At 37.9% G+C, this 18,247-nt stretch overlaps 1 protein-coding gene across 1 annotated transcript in view; it reads right to left on the bottom strand.

Moving 5' to 3' along the window:
• Positions 1-7,020: 7,020 nt before the first annotated feature.
• pitpnc1 (phosphatidylinositol transfer protein, cytoplasmic 1) overlaps positions 7,021-18,247 on the bottom strand; it is a 58,280-nt gene continuing 47,053 nt past the window's right edge. The window contains exons 5-9 of the mRNA XM_015398617.1: positions 17,621-17,692; positions 13,933-14,028; positions 13,455-13,610; positions 11,324-11,387; positions 7,021-8,197 (exon numbers count right to left, since the gene is read on the bottom strand). Of these exons, the coding sequence (XP_015254103.1) occupies positions 7,842-8,197; positions 11,324-11,387; positions 13,455-13,610; positions 13,933-14,028; positions 17,621-17,692 (744 nt within the window). The 3' untranslated portion in view covers positions 7,021-7,841. The remainder of the gene's footprint in view (positions 8,198-11,323; positions 11,388-13,454; positions 13,611-13,932; positions 14,029-17,620; positions 17,693-18,247) is intronic.

Here is an 18,247-nt window from a genome sequence, read left to right as displayed (position 1 = left end):
CCAAGACGTACCTTTGAACCCGTCTCCCTTTATTCCTCCCTTACTCAGGTGATTCAAATCTTAAAGCAGAATCAGGTGATATGTCTGAGCACCAAATACAGAACAGAAACTGTTTTAGAACCCAACATCTCCACTGGTCAGGTTCGATTTAGCACGTTTATCTTAGGTTCAGATAAGTGGAATACTGATAGGAAAGGTTCATGTTATGAGATCTACTCATGCTTTGGAGCAAACGTAACAAAATACTCTGCCCTTAAAGGAGATAGTCAAGTTCTAATTCCTCCATACGAGGTTTTTACAGTCACTGACATCAATAAACGAAATAATTCATGTAAAGTCAGCTACAAACTCCAAAGCAATCTGAACTGTGTTTATGACAAAGAGCGCAACCAGTTGCATTCCATATCTGCATTACCTGTGGAGGGATTCTGGCTCATTTTTGTGATCGTTTGCTTTATACTTCTGTCCCTTATACTACTTTGTGTTATTGTGAAACTTTACCATGGGATGACCTTATCTCACAGAATGAATTTGCCTTTGTCTAACATTATCCAATCACATTATGGCCTGTAATGTTGCTGATGTGCAAAACAATTTAAAAAGAGGAAAACAAATTACCCAAAAAGTTGGAAATCTTTCTCCTCATTTAGATTCCACCTTAAAATTTGAGATTTTATGTTATATACAAAGAAAACATAACTGTGTTTAAGGAACTGCATGATTTTTCCACATAGATGTTTAAAATTGTCTGCAAATAAAAATCTACAAGTGTTATTTGCATGTGTTAGTCTGCTGATTTAGAAATATACAACATGACTTTGAAGCAGTTGAAGGGACTAATTATTCCACTGACTTATTCCATCAGATGATTCTAGAATCAGATGGTTTTAACGAACACTTAAGCTTACTTGTATCATATAGTGGGGAACGATCCAAAGCCAAATAACAGGTCCACCTCTGATTGGATAAAACAAAGATCAATTTTGTTTTACTCCCCCAGTAACAGCTCTTAAACCCCAATTTTAGAAAGTAGTCAATGGATCAGGTATCTCTCTCTCTCACTGCTAACTTCAAAGATGGTTTCAGGAGGGCTGGAAACATTTTCCTTAGTCTACTCCAGACTTATTGCAATGTGACTAAAGCCTCTAGAAAAAAACTAAACTGTGCAGAAAAAACATGTAGATGTTAGCTGCAAATATTTATTTATAAAAATAACAGATGTATACTGATTAATCAATATAATAACACAAACTGGGCTTGTCTAAATTGACAAGTTATTTAATATGAAACTATTAATTTAATATTTGCCAAATTTCTAAAGCCAGCTTTGTTAAATAGGTTGATTAACAAAAAATATTACATTTTTAGAGGAAGAAAAGAGATCCGGTTTATGTCAGCAGAACACATCAAAATATCTGAGCCAAACCTGTGACATATTTTAAAAGGGAGGTGTGTTTATATATTATGAGTGAAAATATATTGCATCAATATTGAATTTAGTGAATCAAAGCTGGAGTGGCCTGAACTAAAATATGGGTAATCTAGTTTCAAAACAGATAGATGACCTAAGACTTCAATGACACTCGACCAACTAGCACATATTGGCTTTTCAAAAGCCCTCATAATGTAATTTAAAAATATTTTATTCAAAATTAATGATAAATCAATTAACCTAATAATTTAAAGCTTCTTTTTTTTAACTTCAACGCAACAGCCATTTTTTTCTGCCAAAGTGTGGATCAAGGTGATCTACCTGAAGACCCTGGAAACTGACATATTAGGAATAAATGATTAAGGGTTTGTGAACAAAATACAAATTTGTTCCCAAAAACACTGACTTTGGGCCATAGATTACTATTATGTGGCTATAATGTTCCTGCAGTGGCTGCAGGAAATATATACTAATTTGAGGGCGTGCAAAAAACTATACTATACATACTTACAGCCAGTAGCCAACTTCAGGTTCAGTCAGTTCAAGTTCAGTCAGGGGTCCCTGACAGATGACAGATGCTGTGCAGCTGCCAGTGTTCATTCGGAAACACTGTGAACCAGAGAGGAATGCAACTGTAGTTTTTACTGTCGTTCTTCTCCTGCCCTCCACTAACAACTATACATGTTGGTCTGGAGGGAGCTGCTATTCAATGAGCATTAGCCCCAGTAACTGATGTGTCTAAATCAGCAACACTGCTGCAGTGAATAGGAGACGTGCCTTTAGGTCCTTAAAGGAATGAATGATAAAGGTGAAATATCCCTCCATCTCCAAAGTAAAGGCCCGTCCTAATTTTACCAATGACCATTTGGTGGAAAGTCATTTGGTCAGATGAGACCAAAACAGAACTTTTTTGTCATAATTCCAGTAACCGTGTTTGGAGGAAGAAGAGTAACGAGTACCATCCCAAGAATACCATCCCTACTGTGAAGCATGGGGGTGGTAGCATCATGCTCTGGGTGTGTTTTTTCCTGCACATGGGACAGGGCAACTGCACTATATTAAGGAGTGGATGATCGGGGCCAGGGATTGCCAGATTTTTGGAAACAACCTCCTTCCCTCAGAGCATTGAAGATGGGTGGAGGCTGGTTCTTCCAAAATGACGATGAGCCGAAGCACACAGCCAGGAGGAGTGGCTGTGGAAAAAGCAGATCAAGGTCCTGGTGTGGTCAGGCCAGTCTCCAGACCTAAACCCAATAGAGAATCTTTGGAGGGAGCTCAAATTCTATGTTTCTCAGTGACAGCCCAGAAAGCTGGGTGATCTAGAGAAGATCAGTGTGGAGGAATGGGCCAAACTCACTCCTGTAGTGTGTGCAAACCTGGTGAAAAACTACACTAAAAAGTTTGACCTCTGTAACTGCAAACAAAGGCTACTATACCAAATATTAACACTGATTTTCTCAGGTGTCCAAATACTAACTTTAGCTGTGTCATACGAATAAATAGTAAAAAAAAAATCATACCTTGTGTTTTCTAGATTTTTTAAATTATGTCTCTCACAGTGGAAATGAACCTGCCATGACAATTTCAGACCCCTCCATGATTTCTAAGTGGGAGAACCTTCAAAATAGCAGGCTGTTAAAATACTTATATTCCTAACTGTACTATCTATATATATATATATCTATATATATATACAGTACATACACACATATACACACATTATATACACATATATGTACTGTATATATGGTAACTGAAAAAATTGCTTTATAATTATGTGAAGCATGAAGGAAAACTGAATAAACAGTAACACAATAACAATAGCTAATAAATTTTATTTATCCGTTTAAGAAAACTTTTAAACAATAATTACAACAAAGAACCAAATAAACCTCAAAGGGGAGTAAAAACTTACCAAGTACAATACAATAATTCAGAGTGGAAGAACAAAGCAACTTTCAGCAGCTAAACAGGAATGGAACCTCTGGGATCGTTTCATGAAGCTGGATTCATTCAAGGTGCAGCTGCACATTCAGCCACTACTAAGATGAGCTGAACTCATGAAACAGATTCCAGAAAGCAGAAGACAGCAAAACCGATCAACTGAATGCAAACCGAATCAGGAAGAGAAACGAAATGATTTACAGCAATCACTAAATCAAATAACAGCAAAGATTACTATCTAAAAAAATAAAATTTCACCTCGAAATTAAGGAGGCGGGTAAACTTCAAGGCAGCCACGCCACTAAAATGCAAAGCATCGATTTGCTTTACAACTTAGAAAATGATACACCCCTGTGGGGTTCATTAGAAGCAACAAGCAAAAACTGCACCACTACAAAGAACCGTGATATCTAAATGAAAAAAAAAACAATATTAAACTCAACTAAAATCAGAAGGTTTAAGAGAAACGTCATAGAATAAAACACATTAAACCCGATTCAAAGGAAACAATTTAAATCATGTGTGTGAAAACATCACAAACCCTCATTAAAAGATTTAGCTGGTCCATTTTAAGTCCTTCAGCACATTCATGGCACATCAGTAAAGAAACTCAGAGCAGGCGCAACATCAGAAATCTACAATATTAATCATTAACAGCTGTATTTACAATAGCTATCAGATTACTCTTTTAAACAGAGCAGAGATTAATGTTCCACATACACTTTGCATTACTTTAATAGCCCATGGTGGATCAAACATGTCCCTGGATCTCTGTGTTCCTGACAAGAGAGGCGGTTGATACCAGACTAGTCAGCATCTATATTTAAAATAGATGTAAACAGACAGCCAATGGTTGGTATGTAGATTTTTTTTTTTTTTATCCTTTAAAGAAAATGAGAAAAGCTACAATTACAAATAAATAGCTACAGTTTTTTTATTTTTATCTAAATGAGAATCTATACAAATTGTTGATGTATGGCAAGACCACTGAATATTTTCTCTTCAAAATGACTGTGCTGTACAGCTCAGTTATAAACACATTCCTTCATTGTCAATTGAGGTGTCAAAGACTGGAAAGTGCAGTATGCATCTATGTAATGTCAGCAATTGAACCTTTAGCGATTGAGCAGAAGGCAACTGGACTTAGTCTCCTCTTTTCCCTTGAAGATGATTCGCCTCTCATCAAAAGGTTCCTCAGCTCTAAACATGCTTAGAATTTGTAATCAGTAAAATCACACTAATACGGCCAATGAAGTCACTAATAAGGGAAACTAGGACAAGCAGCTCTGTTTCAGCTCAGTTAAGTGCGTCTTTAGTTGTTTCTGTCATATGTCCCAAGCAGAGGAAGTCCAGGTGCCTAAAGCACTTAGGATTGTCATGTCCTGGATGACTGAGAATCTGTATGAATAAAAACAGCATTTAAAGGCCCGGTGTACTTTGATATGTTCTGAGTTACACCCCTCTGCATCTTCATGCAGTGGCAGTACTGGGATTTTTATTGGAACGGTTACTCTTTGAAGACCAGGAGAAACATGAGGGAGGAGGTGGAATTAGGAAAGAAAAAGAGTCTAAACAAAAGCTGCGGAAGAACTTAAAGCTCTATTTAAACTGTAAAGGACCACCAGGCTACATTATGAGGCAAAAAAAGAGCGATAGAGTAGTAAAAGCCAACATGTTTCACATACAGAACAGTTTAACTGCTGCATGTTGTGTTTTTTTCACTGCCACTGCTAGGATGAGGAGGCACATAACTCTGCTGCTCTGGGAGAAGTTTGCTAACCTGACAACAGCCAGATGCATGTCTTGCTCCGCCCAGCTCCACTCATTCCTAGTGAGTGGAGCTAGGCGGAGCGAGACATGCATCTGGCTGTTGTCAGGTTAGAAGTTTGCTGGACATGAATGGATTTAAACTCAGGCGTGTATTTAATAAAACTGCTTTTTTATCTATTGCTAAAATGAGGATGCAATAAACCAATTCAATGACTTTATAAATGAGAGTTGCACAAGTTTGAATTTATCAAAAGTGTAGACATACAGATATTTTTGTTTCCTTCAGGAAGTAATGCCTTTACTCTCCACTTTTTAGCCATGGTTCTTCCAGGTAAAATAATATAATTAAATAAGGAAAATGTTGAAAAGTAAATCGCGATGAAACGACCAAGAAAATCTGATGAGAATAAGAGGTTTTGATCCTGCACAGGTGGCAAAAAACCAAATCGATCTAAACCTAAGGAGTCCAAGATGTTTCAGCAGAAACATCTCATCAGAGTAGGTCAATAAATGCGTTCTAATCTTTTAAGGAAATATGGATTAAAACATTTTGCGTCTGCATCAGATGCAGAGCAGTTACCATGTGTGATTTAATGCTATTTTCCAATTTGCTTAATATCAAGTAATCATTAAAGTTTTTTTTAATAAATGGATGCCGAAATTTAAAAGTGATAATAACTCAAACATTTCCTGTTCATTAAAAACGTATAGAGAAAGCGCTGACCATGCTTATATTAGAGAAATTTAATTCCAAGCTTGCGCATCCAAATTTATATCTGAAAGACGTTGAAGTTCTTTTATTGCATGATCCTTTGCACAAAAAAGCAGTTTCAATAAATAGTTAAAAGCCAATATTAAAGACATTCATGCCCACATTGAGCTGACGTAAACCTCTTTCCAGCTGCAAGTCTGATATAGCTTCAATTTTTTATGTTGGATTAAAAGTGATTTCATTGTGCAAAATAATTATTTCAGGAAGTTTGTGATGAAATTAAGAATTTCTCCAGCTGAGTTCTTAAAAATTGGGGAGTACACATAGATGATGCTAAAACTGTAGCATGCAGAGTCACTGAGTTCAAACAGTTCATAGGCCTACAGTAAATACTCTGGACATGCTTACATTTCAGACCAAATCTGATTTCCTGCTGTACAAAATGACTTCAGACTTCCAATGGAAGCATTTGGTTGATTTTCTTCATAGAGTTAACATTACCTAATATACTGTAACAATCCGTACATATACAGTATATCACACATCATATGTTTTGTATACAAGTCGTGAACGTTCCATGCAGCATATAAAAACCCCCGTCTTTGAATAATATTGGTCTCCATAGAAGAATATACTGATTGGTCGACTAAATCTACTGTATTAGTTCCTCCTTTAAAGTTAGTTGACAGCCTTCCATTAATATTTGCCTACAGTAAAGGATGTTTCTGATTCTCCTAAAAGCGTCGGCTTTGCTTCCACAGTCCTGGCTGGACGTTACTTCACACATTGTGCATCTATGAAGCACATACTCAAGTCAGCTTGACACATGTGCCCTTCTTTCCAAACGTTAGCATCTACTTTTCATCTGCACTGTGCACAAGAGTCCGCCTGGGACTCAAAGCTCAACCGTAATCACGTTTCCCCCCAAAAAGTAAAAAAATGATTTCATTTAGGTGGATCTTTTATATCATTTGATATCCATTAGCTTCCGGAAACATCCGTGTAATTCTTCTGATATTGATCTCTTATTAATTTTCTGTAGGATATAGAGGATGGGGTGACGGACTTGAACTAAGTAAGCTTTGTGAGCGTCAAGCTGCAGATGCGGCTTCATTTAAAAGCTCTAAGATGTGTAAACATTCCCAGATTGAAGAAGTCTGCTTTGCTGCGTACTATGTTTCGTATCATAACATTTCTGGAGGTATAAAAGGAAGGTTTGGCTATAAAGCAGGGTGGGTTGGGTACAACAGCATCCTGCCCCTGGAGAGAGATCCGGGTGAGTTTATAGGAGACCTGAGGTGTTTTTTTTTTATTTTGTGATTGTACAGATTTTGCATTTTCAGCGTTTAAACAGATAATGAGTACAATCTGACCAGCTACAGGAACACTTCAGTGGATCTATCATAAAATACGTAGACGGCCTCTTCAGTGAGGTTCTACTTCTACTGTGCTGTTCCAGTTTGAATTTTTATTAGAATTTACCTTTTGATGCTAATTAGTAACTGATAAAATGATTTTGAACCGACTATCAGAACGGAATCTCCACTGGCTGTGATGTCAAGGCAACTATGTCAAAAATGCAATAATTCGTGGCCATCTGGTTTGATTTAAGAAGACATAACTCTGGACACGATGAAAAGAATTTATTCACACAAAGAACTGCCGCTGAGCAAAAAAAAAAAAAAACCTTCGCTTTCCATCGACACTAAATGTGTTTGTTAGAAAAGATCTGACATCTGGCTCGCTTGACTGGCACTCCGCCCCCATCGGGGGAGTGAGCCAACAGCTGCCTGGATGGCAATAATGAAGACTTCTAGAGTGATTGGTGTGTTTAAAGATTATGGTGAATTGTTGGATATGGCTAAATTAGTCGAGTGTTAGGGCACTGGTGCTTGGAGGCAAGAGTAGCCTCACTGGGCTCATAAGACACAGGGTAGAGAAGATAAGGATTAAACAGGGGTTAGGGGAAGACATTCCTCTGTTCTACTGCTCGCATGTTTCAGCGAGATCAGAGTCGGAAGGCGGAGTGGATGACTGGATATGGTTGGAAATGGGTAACTGGTTCAGATCAGAGCTCTGTGCCACCTCGCTGGAAGGGGGCTCCGGAAGGGTCAGTGTTTCGGGGGCAGACTTTTTGCGAGGCCGGTCTTTGGGAACGGACAGGGATTCTGGAGCATCCGTGCACATTGGGGTTGAAGGAGCGCTGGCGGGGCCGGTTAGAGCGCAGGAGGACAGGGGCGTCTCGCTTATGGAGATCGATGGGGGAAACACCCCAATCTTCTGGTTGGTGGCCTCCTGGATATAGCGCTCAAACTCTCTCACCTCATCCATCGTCATGTCTGGAAAGAGATTCATAAGAGACAATGCATCGATTAGCCTTTCTCCTGGGTTCATGTGTTGACATTCAAACACATATCTCCAACCATAAATGGTATTTTTTGTTATTTTTGACGGAAGGGGACGCTAGATACTGGTTGTTTGCCCTTTTGAAGTGTTGGTGTTATGCAGTTTTGGTCATTTTGAACCAAAAAAAGATGCAGTCAGTTGGTGGACGATAAAATAATTCACACCTACTATTAGATTCAAACCTGCTTTGACAGCAAATGATCAACAATCTATATGTAATCTAAAGATTTGTTCATATGACCCTAACAGAATATATCCATCAGTAATAATCCAGATCTATTTAAATAAGCTAAAATGATTCTATACAATCTGCTATATTTACTTGGGTCATATGGCCTGAATAGGGATTAGCATCAATAAGTTGAAATGGAATATGGTTTTAAAATCTCAGGAAAATAATTGACTGTTATATTCAGTTAAATGTATAATATTTACCTTCATATTTCAACATAATAACCTAACTAGTAAAATAAAGTGATACACCATGGTTAAGTGCATCGGCTTCTTTATAAATTCCTAGGGTAAAGAGTGCAATGCACATGGAGAAACCAAAATGGCGGTATGGATCAATATATGTGCAAATTAAAGCACAGTGGTGAGTAGATAGTATTTACTAAATCTAAATATTACAAATATTCAACATTAATCATACAGAAATGGAACCCTAAACGCTGGTCATAGATTATTTTCCTATATTTTTCACACAAACAACATTTGAGGAAAATAAGACGGCACCTGCTTTTGTGTTTAAACAGTTAAAAATGAAAACTTAAAGTTAAAGTCCATATAAAAATGACTGTCAAATAGTTGCTAAAGAAAAAACATCTTTTGATTTATGAGCTGTGGGCATTAAGAGCTACTGGATAAGTTCAAATTACACAAAGAAAGCTTTAAAACCCACAGCTCTAAATTTTTTAAACAAACAAATGATTGTTTCCTACCCACATTACCAGGAAATATAATTTAAAGTTGCCTTTAAGGCTTCTCATCAGGGTGAAAAGTTCCAACTTGATTAAACTTTATGTTAAAGTAGCCGTAGTTCTTTTTAAAGTGGAGGGTGCAACCTACAGGGGAAGCCACCAGGGGGTGCCAGAGGATGCTCAGAAAATTTTGAGAAAAATAATGAAAAACAAAAATCATAAAAGAATAGGCTTAAAAATAAATTTGATCTTCTAAAATCATGAAAAACAACATTTTGTTTTCAATATAACCGCAACTTGCAATAAAAAGAATGTTAACAAAACAATGGGGATTTAAAACTTAATGCTGAGGCTTTTCCTCCAGCTGACAGAGAATGGAAATGCCTTTTCTCCTTTTCAACATGTTTATGTAAATCTGGCTTTTTTCTACTTTAAAAGGTACTAAAATGGCATGTCTACAGTTTCACAACATGTGTATAACACTGATAGACATTAAGATATTTTCTAGCTCTTTTTTTTTTCTGTTCTTAGCAACAATTTATTTAAGTTTATTATCCACTGGGAATATAATAAAGTACACAAACTGAGAAAAACTGAGTGAAAGTCCTGTTGCCTTGTAATTTGGCCTGTTCTGTAATACAACAAAGTAATTCTAACATGTTAGTTAACATGTATATGCAAAACAAATATCATGATAATCAGGATAAAAAGGAAGCCTTAATACTGTAAATGTTCATTTTTCTTAAACTATTTGGTAGCATGTCTGTTCGTTTCCAAAATGGGGGTTTCAGGCCTGACTGAAATGCTGTTTGGGTTCTGCGGCATAGGAAACACCTCCTACAAACCACTCCTTCAAAATAAAAGAAGTTATATGTGTTTCCTATGCTCACAATCTGCTGTAACCAATCATGTTTTTTAATAACTACTATCAGAGCCGTCAAATGTCACATTTTTAACCCTGGTTGTAACATGATATGAAGCCCTTACACCTCATTTGCAAATCAAAGCCTGTAAAATTAGAAGACAAAGGAGGGGAAATGGAGAAAAGCAAAAGAAAAGTCACATACGCTTGCTTTTTCATGGATCTGTATGTCATCCAGTGAAGATGCGTTTGTTGTTGAAAGCTCTTCCTGCTCATTGCAAACTTTAATGTTGGTTTTCTCATGCATTTTTCTCTCGTAATCCCGCACGTCATCAAAAGTCATATCTGTAAAAAGGTGGGGGAGGCAGGGGTGCAATGAAGGTCAAAATGTTGTTACTCTTCCATCAATGCTTTCCAGCTCACAGACAGTTAAGTGAAAGGAAGGATTTGCTGGCATTTAGAAGATTTGGTGTAGTTAGAGGCGTAGAGGGTAAAGTGTGAGCTGCCAAAGACCCAAAGATTGTGCAGGAAAGACAAGTCCAAGCCCAGAGAGGAGGGAAAGATGGAGGAGCTTTGGGTTTGATTCAAGATTAGGGGATAAACAAGAAGAGGTTGAATCACTGGCAAGAAAAATGTGAAAGGTTCAGGTTTCCACAGTGAAGAAAAAACAAAACGCATTTCACGAGGGAAAGATACTTTAGGAGGATTAGGAAGCATCCAGGTTTCAGGGAGGAGGGAGTGCTGATGTTAGTGGTTATTATGGAGAGAGGCAGCATAGCTTTCAGCGTAAAGATAACAGGATTGTTTTGTTGTTTGTGCCACAGCTTTGGAAAAACCTTAACAGCTGAGAATGAGTAAATCTGCTGCAGCTACTTGAGAGGCGCACACAAGGGTTTCTGTTGTGCAGCCGGGGAAGCAGACAGAGCCAGCATTAATGTGTCACTGGCTCCAGCAGTCTGAACATATTTCTGTTTTTTTTAAAGCTCCAAACCAAACAGGAATCATGTTTACTAAGCTTTCAGAGACAATCTGAAAGTGAAGTGTATTAAAAAAAACAATTACTTTTTGTTTCACAGAATTTGATTTAATTGGATTAGACTATTTCTATAAGAAGAGTGGGAAAAGTGTTTAGCATTGGTGGGTTAGTAGTGAGAGGAGGATCATGCTGTTTTTAAAAAGATTAAATGCAGTTGGGATGGATGTCCATGCGTCAACAATAACAAGCTTAGAGGAAACTGATCAAACACAAAAAAAAACATAATGCTTGCAGATGTTACCTATCCACTCGTCAACCCAAGCAAATGCCTGCCTGTGTCCGAGCAGCAGCACGTCTCTGACCACCTAAAACACAAGAAAAAAAAAAGGTCAAACGCTTCTCTATACTCTGAAAGTAATACGACATTTTAATCCTCCAACATATGTTTTCTTCACTGTTTCCAGTCAGAAAGCTCATGGTGGAAAAATAGAAGGAAGTGTCATCCAAGGAAACAGCTAAATGTTAATGAAGAACTTTTTCAAGTTTATTTTTGTGAAAACTACCATATGCTCTTTCTATTGGAACATAGCTGTGGAGGAAAAATATATCATAGGTTATAGAAATGTCTACTTTAACAAAAACCTTTAGATAAAACTCTGTAAATGAGGTAAAAAAAATAAAAAAAAAAGTAAAAAATAACAGGCCAAATAAAATTTAGCAGAGAATGATTCCAAGGCAATTAAAAGTGCTGTACATGAGAAAAAATACAGCGTGACACAGGTAAAACAACATAATTACAGAGAATGAAAGTGAGTCATTAAAATTAGACAATTATTAAAACTTTTTTTTTTTTTAAGAAAGAGAAAACAATTTTTAGAAATCAGAACAAAAGTTGGACTGGAAACTAAACTAATAATGTAAAGATCTCAGTCAAAACCTGCTTTAAACCAATACATTTTTAATCTTAATTTAAAGCAATTTAAAGCAACCTGCCTGTTAAGTGTCTAAACTAATGTCTTCCCAATCAGTTTATCTAATTAGGACAGCTCCTCTGTCAGGATATATAGTTATCATTCTCACAGAGAACAGAGGTTTGGGAATGAAATGAAAGCATACAGACACTGGATTACGTTTGACAGCAATATTTCTCTCATGGGGCATTCAGACTGATTTGATCTAAGAACAAGGCGTTGTTTTGATATAGATGGAGCCATGGATGTCTCCTCATTTATAAATGTGTATGATGGAATGATGTGAGGATGTTTCAGGGTGTGATAGCGGAGTTGTAAAATGCATCTTTAACTGTGATTCAAAGATTAAAATTTCCGTCAGAAATCTGTTGTCATGTCTCATGGTTATTTAAGACGTATACATTATGAAGGGTTATTTAAAGAGTTTGTCCCGAGTGATCTATTTTGAGGAAAGAATCGGGGAGAAAAAGCTTATAGGTGTAAACACAGAGCTTTTCTTTACAGCTGCTTCTTCACGTTTGGTTCTGGGATTGCAGAGATGACTTGATCCACTAACAACAAGTCTGTTATGTATTTTGCAGCAAAGCCATTCAGTGATTTATAGACTGACAGAAGCATTTAAAGGTCTATACTCTGAGATACACAGAGCCAGAGGAAGGACTTTAGAACTAGGCTGATATGCTCTACTTTTTTAGTTTTAGTGAGGATGCTAGCAGCAGCATTCTGGATCATGTGCATCTGATCAATTCTTCGAACAATGAATATATTAGATTTTCAAGGTCCTACTGAAACATTAGTCCTTTTAATCCTTGTGATTTTCTTTAGGTGATAGAAGGATGACTTTGTTACTGCCTTTATGAGTCTCTGAAGGTTCAGGTCTGAATCCATCAATGCACCCAGATTTAGAGCCTGATTGTTTGTTTCGAGCTGAATTAACTGAAGCTGTGTGTTAAATTTAGAACACTCTTCCTTAATTAAAAAAAAAAAAAAACATTACTTCAGTTTTGTCTTATTTTAACTAAAGAAAATTTTGTCAAATTCATGAATTATTCCGTGCATTTACCTAGAGCTTAAATGGGTTAAGTCACATTGTGACATTTTAATGTACAGCTGTGTGTCGTCTGCAAAGTTATGGTTATTTATGTTGTTTTATTTTAAGATTCCAGTTTAATGAAGCTTGTAGATATTGAATAAAAGGGGCCCTAAGATTGATCCTTGGGGAACACCACATGAGATTTTAGTGGTCTCTGATCTATAGTTACCTACTGACACAAAAATGGCCTCCTCTCATGGCTTTTGCAACTAAAAACAGATAACGGTTGCCGTGTGCAAAAAAAATTACTATTATTATTATCATTATTTATTTTTATTATTTAATTTGTGATTTTGTTTTCTTCATTAATTCATCAGTTTGGGCACAAACAGGACAAAGGAGATGGATTTCATCATTTCTCCCCTTACCTTGTGTACAAACTGCTCCACTCGTGTCTGCAGACCCCACACTTCAAACTTGACTGTGACCAGTTTGTAGGAGCACATGATGGGGTCCTGTGTGTCCCTCCAGCCTTCCTGCAGTACACCCCGCTTTGTCTTTTCTGACTGGAAATATCGCAAGTCCTGCAGAGGAATAAGAAGAAATCGGTTTAAACTGCCATTATTCCCAAGAAATGTGTAACTACTTATTATAAGTTAAAAATTAATCCTTAATCAGACTTGAGGGTGTCTGCAGTGGATATCTAAAGTAGAGGATCATATCAGTGATCATCCTAAAACTAAGAAAAGGTTTCCATTCTAGTAGAGACAGAAGAACCTTTTCATTTAACCTTTACAACAGAAAAAGTAATCCATACAAAGAGGCGTTTCATCACAAGGTTTCACTACTGATTGTGTAACATCTTCATACTCATGGGGATCTACACACACTCCTACACAGGCTCACCTCAGACTCTTTATAGTAGCGCTCGGGGATTTCATCGTAGGCGATGTCGACGAAGCACACCTCCCTCTCCTGGTCCTTCAGCTCTGTATCAAAGATCTGAAAATCAACAGAGGTCTTTGTTACGATAAATTTAACGTCTTTTTTTCTATTTAGACTAGACTAGAAATTCTTAATGTCACACTGAAATGTGCAACATCACTTTAGAGTCTTGGAAAGAAGACCCAACAGAAGCATATGGTCTGTGCAGCCATTAGGAGGCGCTCAAAGCTCACTTTTTAAGTAGCTTATTGCACCTAATAGATCGCTGAATTCATTTACTGTCATATGTTCAGTCATCTGATTCTGCAAATGCTGAAAACCTTCTACTTTTCTTCCTATTAGTATTTGTAATTGTATATTTACTGCTTAGTATACTCGTAATACACAAAACTAAAGCTATTAAAAACATTAAACTTTGCAGGCTGTTTATATAAACATAAAAGGGTAAATAAACCTCTTACTGATTAAAGGGAAAGGCTCAGAATAATTGATCTACACATGAGTAAATCCAGCAAGATTTTTCAGATGTAATTTGCTTAAAGATTTATTCTAGAGAAGACCCAAGAAAGAGGGAAAAAAAAAAGAAACTGCTGAAGGGAGATTTAGGGAAACATGAATGTAAATAAAAACTGCACTCTGTTAAAATATCTCACACATTAATGGCTTCTTTAAGCACCAGATTGTACATTTTTCTTGTTATTTTGTTGCTATTGTTTCCTGACCACAAGCAATGAGGTTGATCATACAATAAAAAACATGAATGTTTTTATTTCTTAGCTTTGAGAAATGGATCACATTGAAATCAGGTCGGATAAACTAAAACAAATGTAAGGAATTTCCACATGTAGACCCTTAGAAACACACTAAAAACAAACAGCTGCTTTAAAGACCTGTTTATCATACTGACTCGTACACATCAGCTGCCTCCTGGACTCAACGGGCATTTCAGGTCCGATGACAAACGCTACACCAGGTGATAAAATTAAAGTTTATCTAGTGGCGTTTTGTGGACAAACCATTTCCGTACTTCCACCAAGCTGGATCTTATTGCTCTCTTTCTGCCTGGGTCACTGACCCTTTCTCTGGACCTTGCTGAGGGAAAGGCGTGTGACCCTCGGCAGCAACTCGCTCTCTGCTCTCTTAGTGGTAAAAATGTGGCTTTAAAGTGATTGTTCTTCCTCCCCGATGGTTTTTGTGACGGCCGGTCTCCTTCTGTTGATCAATATTCAACTTGCTTAAGCAATATTCTAATAGTTATAGGCCCTCTTTGCACAGCTTTTGCTCAGGACTCAGAGACTTTCATCTACCATCTGTAACATGAGTTGTCTGCTCCCCTACCTACAGTACGTACATTTGGAAAGCCTCTCCCTCAGTGGACATTGGATATTTGAGTCTTGTTTTATATCGGGTTCTTCGAAGGTGTAAAGAAGAGCTGATGTTGGGTTACACAATAAGAACTGAAGGTCTTATTAGGTTTCTTTTGGCCAAAAATTTAATAAAACAACATCCTTGTAACTTTTCAGTTGCTAAATTATTTATTGACCAACTTCCAGGTGCAGTTGTATGAGAACAGAAGGTTGTCGTGAACCGGAGATTCGATCAGGTAGGGTTGTATCCGGGCTGTTAATACAACTGACCCGTTTGATGAAAAATTATTCGGCTTCGGGAAGAAGACATTTAGCAGGTCAACGACTTCTCTTCGCCCAGCCAGGTGGATCTCACTGGGTCCCTGTCTGAGGTAATACCCAATAGGTTCGGAGATCCAAGAACCCAGGTTGGTAAGCTGTGCTCCATAGGAATGAGAGGAGGATCTGAGCATAGATATGGCAACAACAGTCTGCTGCTGTCTTTAACAAAACCCTCTGGCACCCTTAAACCATTCCTTAGACCAGAGGTTTCAAACTCTAATCCTAGAAGAGTAGTCTCCTGTAACTATTAGACACCTGAATCAAATGGCTAATCTGAAAACACCCAAACAGCAACCAACATCTTTGTTTTTTGTTGTTTTTTTACCATGTTTTATAATCCTGTGTGTGTTTAAAGCATATTCTTCATTAAAATCACAATATCTTGGCATCTTTAATCACTTCTTATGCATAATAACATTTTTGGTCTTTAGATGTAACACTACTGGCCTTCGTTCTTTCTCTGATCAAAATTTTCTTTCAGTTTTTTGTTTTTGCTTTTAAACAAGAACTCAAACCAAGTGGGAAAATAGCAAAATAAAAGACAAATGAGTACAAATAGGTAATTTAAGAATCCAGAACCATAATAATTTTAGTTTATACAGTAAATGTTTCACTAACCCAATCAAAGCGCTGCTGCTGTATTATTACCGGTAGTGTGACTGAATTAATGAGTGTCTAAATGCAAACATGGATTTCTGCATTTCTACTCGCATCTAGAAAGATGTAGAGCGTCTTGAACAGAGGATCCAATGCGAGCGCATATCTCCACATCTCTCTGTTTTTTTATCTGCAAACTGAATTGCCCGTGGCAGCTTCTGGTTTTAGAATTTCATTTCAACAGCCTTTGATCCATCACTCTGTCACGTCAAAGCAAAAACACGTCAATCTAAAACCATCTCGACAGATTTAAAGCTCCTTCCCCGTTTGGCTCCCCTCCGGCTTTAAGAGGACATGTAAACCATTTGGACATGTCAATAGGACACTCGATACATCCAACCCCAAACGCCAGCTTGTTGAAATAACTCATGGAGAGAATTTCAAATGAATCCTCTGTGCACCCGGCGTGATGCAACGCACTTAAAGCTATTTGTTTGTTGCGCAGGAGCCGCTCATTCCTCAGTGTCCAGGCGCTGGCACTCTCTCCTGATGACTAATGTCCCTCTGAACCGGAGTGTGTAGAGTGAGTGGTCCAACAGCCCAAATTAAATTAACTATCCAACAAGTGGAGCAGTACCTGGCCGACTCAAAGCTCATGTGTACTGGGCGTTTTAATAAGGCGGCCTGTAAATCATCACTTCAGTCAGGAGAATTTCCCTCCTGCAGCACTGCAGAGGTTCTTCATCCTCTATTCTATCTGCCACCTCATTTCATTTCCTTCTACGCCTTTTTTCCCCAAGAAGAGACCAGAGACCAGGCAAAAACGCTGCATTAAGATGAAAGAATCGAACAGGAGCACGGTTAATTAACTCACTGGGTCCGCAGGGTGACACTACATGCAGCGGAGCCGGAGTCCACGGTGGAATGAAGCACACACATAATGCTATGTTTTTATCAGGCAGCGATGATGGGGACAGGAATCTTGAACCACTAAAGAGGGGTCTCACATATTGCAGATGTTTGTTTTTTAAAAAGCATTATGCATTAGCTGATGTGTGTACATCCCAGTTGGTAAAATGCCGAACGCTGCTAGGGAAAGATTAATGGAGCACATTTCCATCACTAATGACTGAAGGGGTTATGTCAATTTGAGACCAAACACAGCATCACAAATTTGCCTAAATGGACAAATATGGTCTGTGCAGCATCCAGACTATCGGGGCCCTATCAGCCTTCAGGCCATCTGCAGTGGAAAACAGGAGAGGAAGCCTGTTCCTGAAATGTGAAACTGTTGATGCAAAAATAAAAAACAAACTAATACGAGCAGGGAGCAGGTGACTTGGGGAAACACCTGTTGTACTTACATTGTCGTTGCTTCCTTTGTTGTCCTCATATTTCGTCTCTATGTGAATGGAGAACTTGGGCAGGAATGAGCACTGTGAGGGAGGCGACAGGAAAAATAAACAGCTCTGTTATACAGTTCCTTTGGGTTAACTAACTCCCCTTTTAATTTCAAATAAGCCTGCTATGTTAATCAAACCACTCAAACTTTATGCAATGCCAGACTACGCCCACAAGTTTGAATGTATTGTTATTCAATTGAAAGTCTGAGCTCACTCATGCAGGCAGATCCAAGGTCAGTCACTAAACCCGGATTAAGAATCGAGCCTCGTTAATTAAACAACGCATTTAGCTTTAGTTTATTGTTTCATGCTTCTATTAAAGCAGGGGTGGGCAAACCAGTTCCTGAGGGCCGGTATCCTGCAACGTTTAGATCCATCTTTGGTCCAACACACCTGAATCAAATAGCCTAGTTACCTCCTCAGGATGCAGTCAGTTCCTCCAGTCATCTCAATCATCTAATGACCTTTCGTTGTGTTGAACCAAAGGCACATCTAAAGCCGGGCAATATTTTCAATAGTTGCACGCAACTGAAGCTCAAACTGTACAATAAAATTGCAGGGTTTAACAATTAACAGCTCACAATGCAT

The sequence above is a fragment of the Cyprinodon variegatus genome, unplaced genomic scaffold (genome assembly GCF_000732505.1).
Source record: "Cyprinodon variegatus isolate N-32 unplaced genomic scaffold, C_variegatus-1.0 Scaffold945, whole genome shotgun sequence".
NCBI lineage: Eukaryota > Metazoa > Chordata > Actinopteri > Cyprinodontiformes > Cyprinodontidae > Cyprinodon > Cyprinodon variegatus.
The sequence above is the reverse complement of the archived record's forward strand: the minus strand, read 5'-3'. Positions and strand labels throughout refer to the sequence as shown.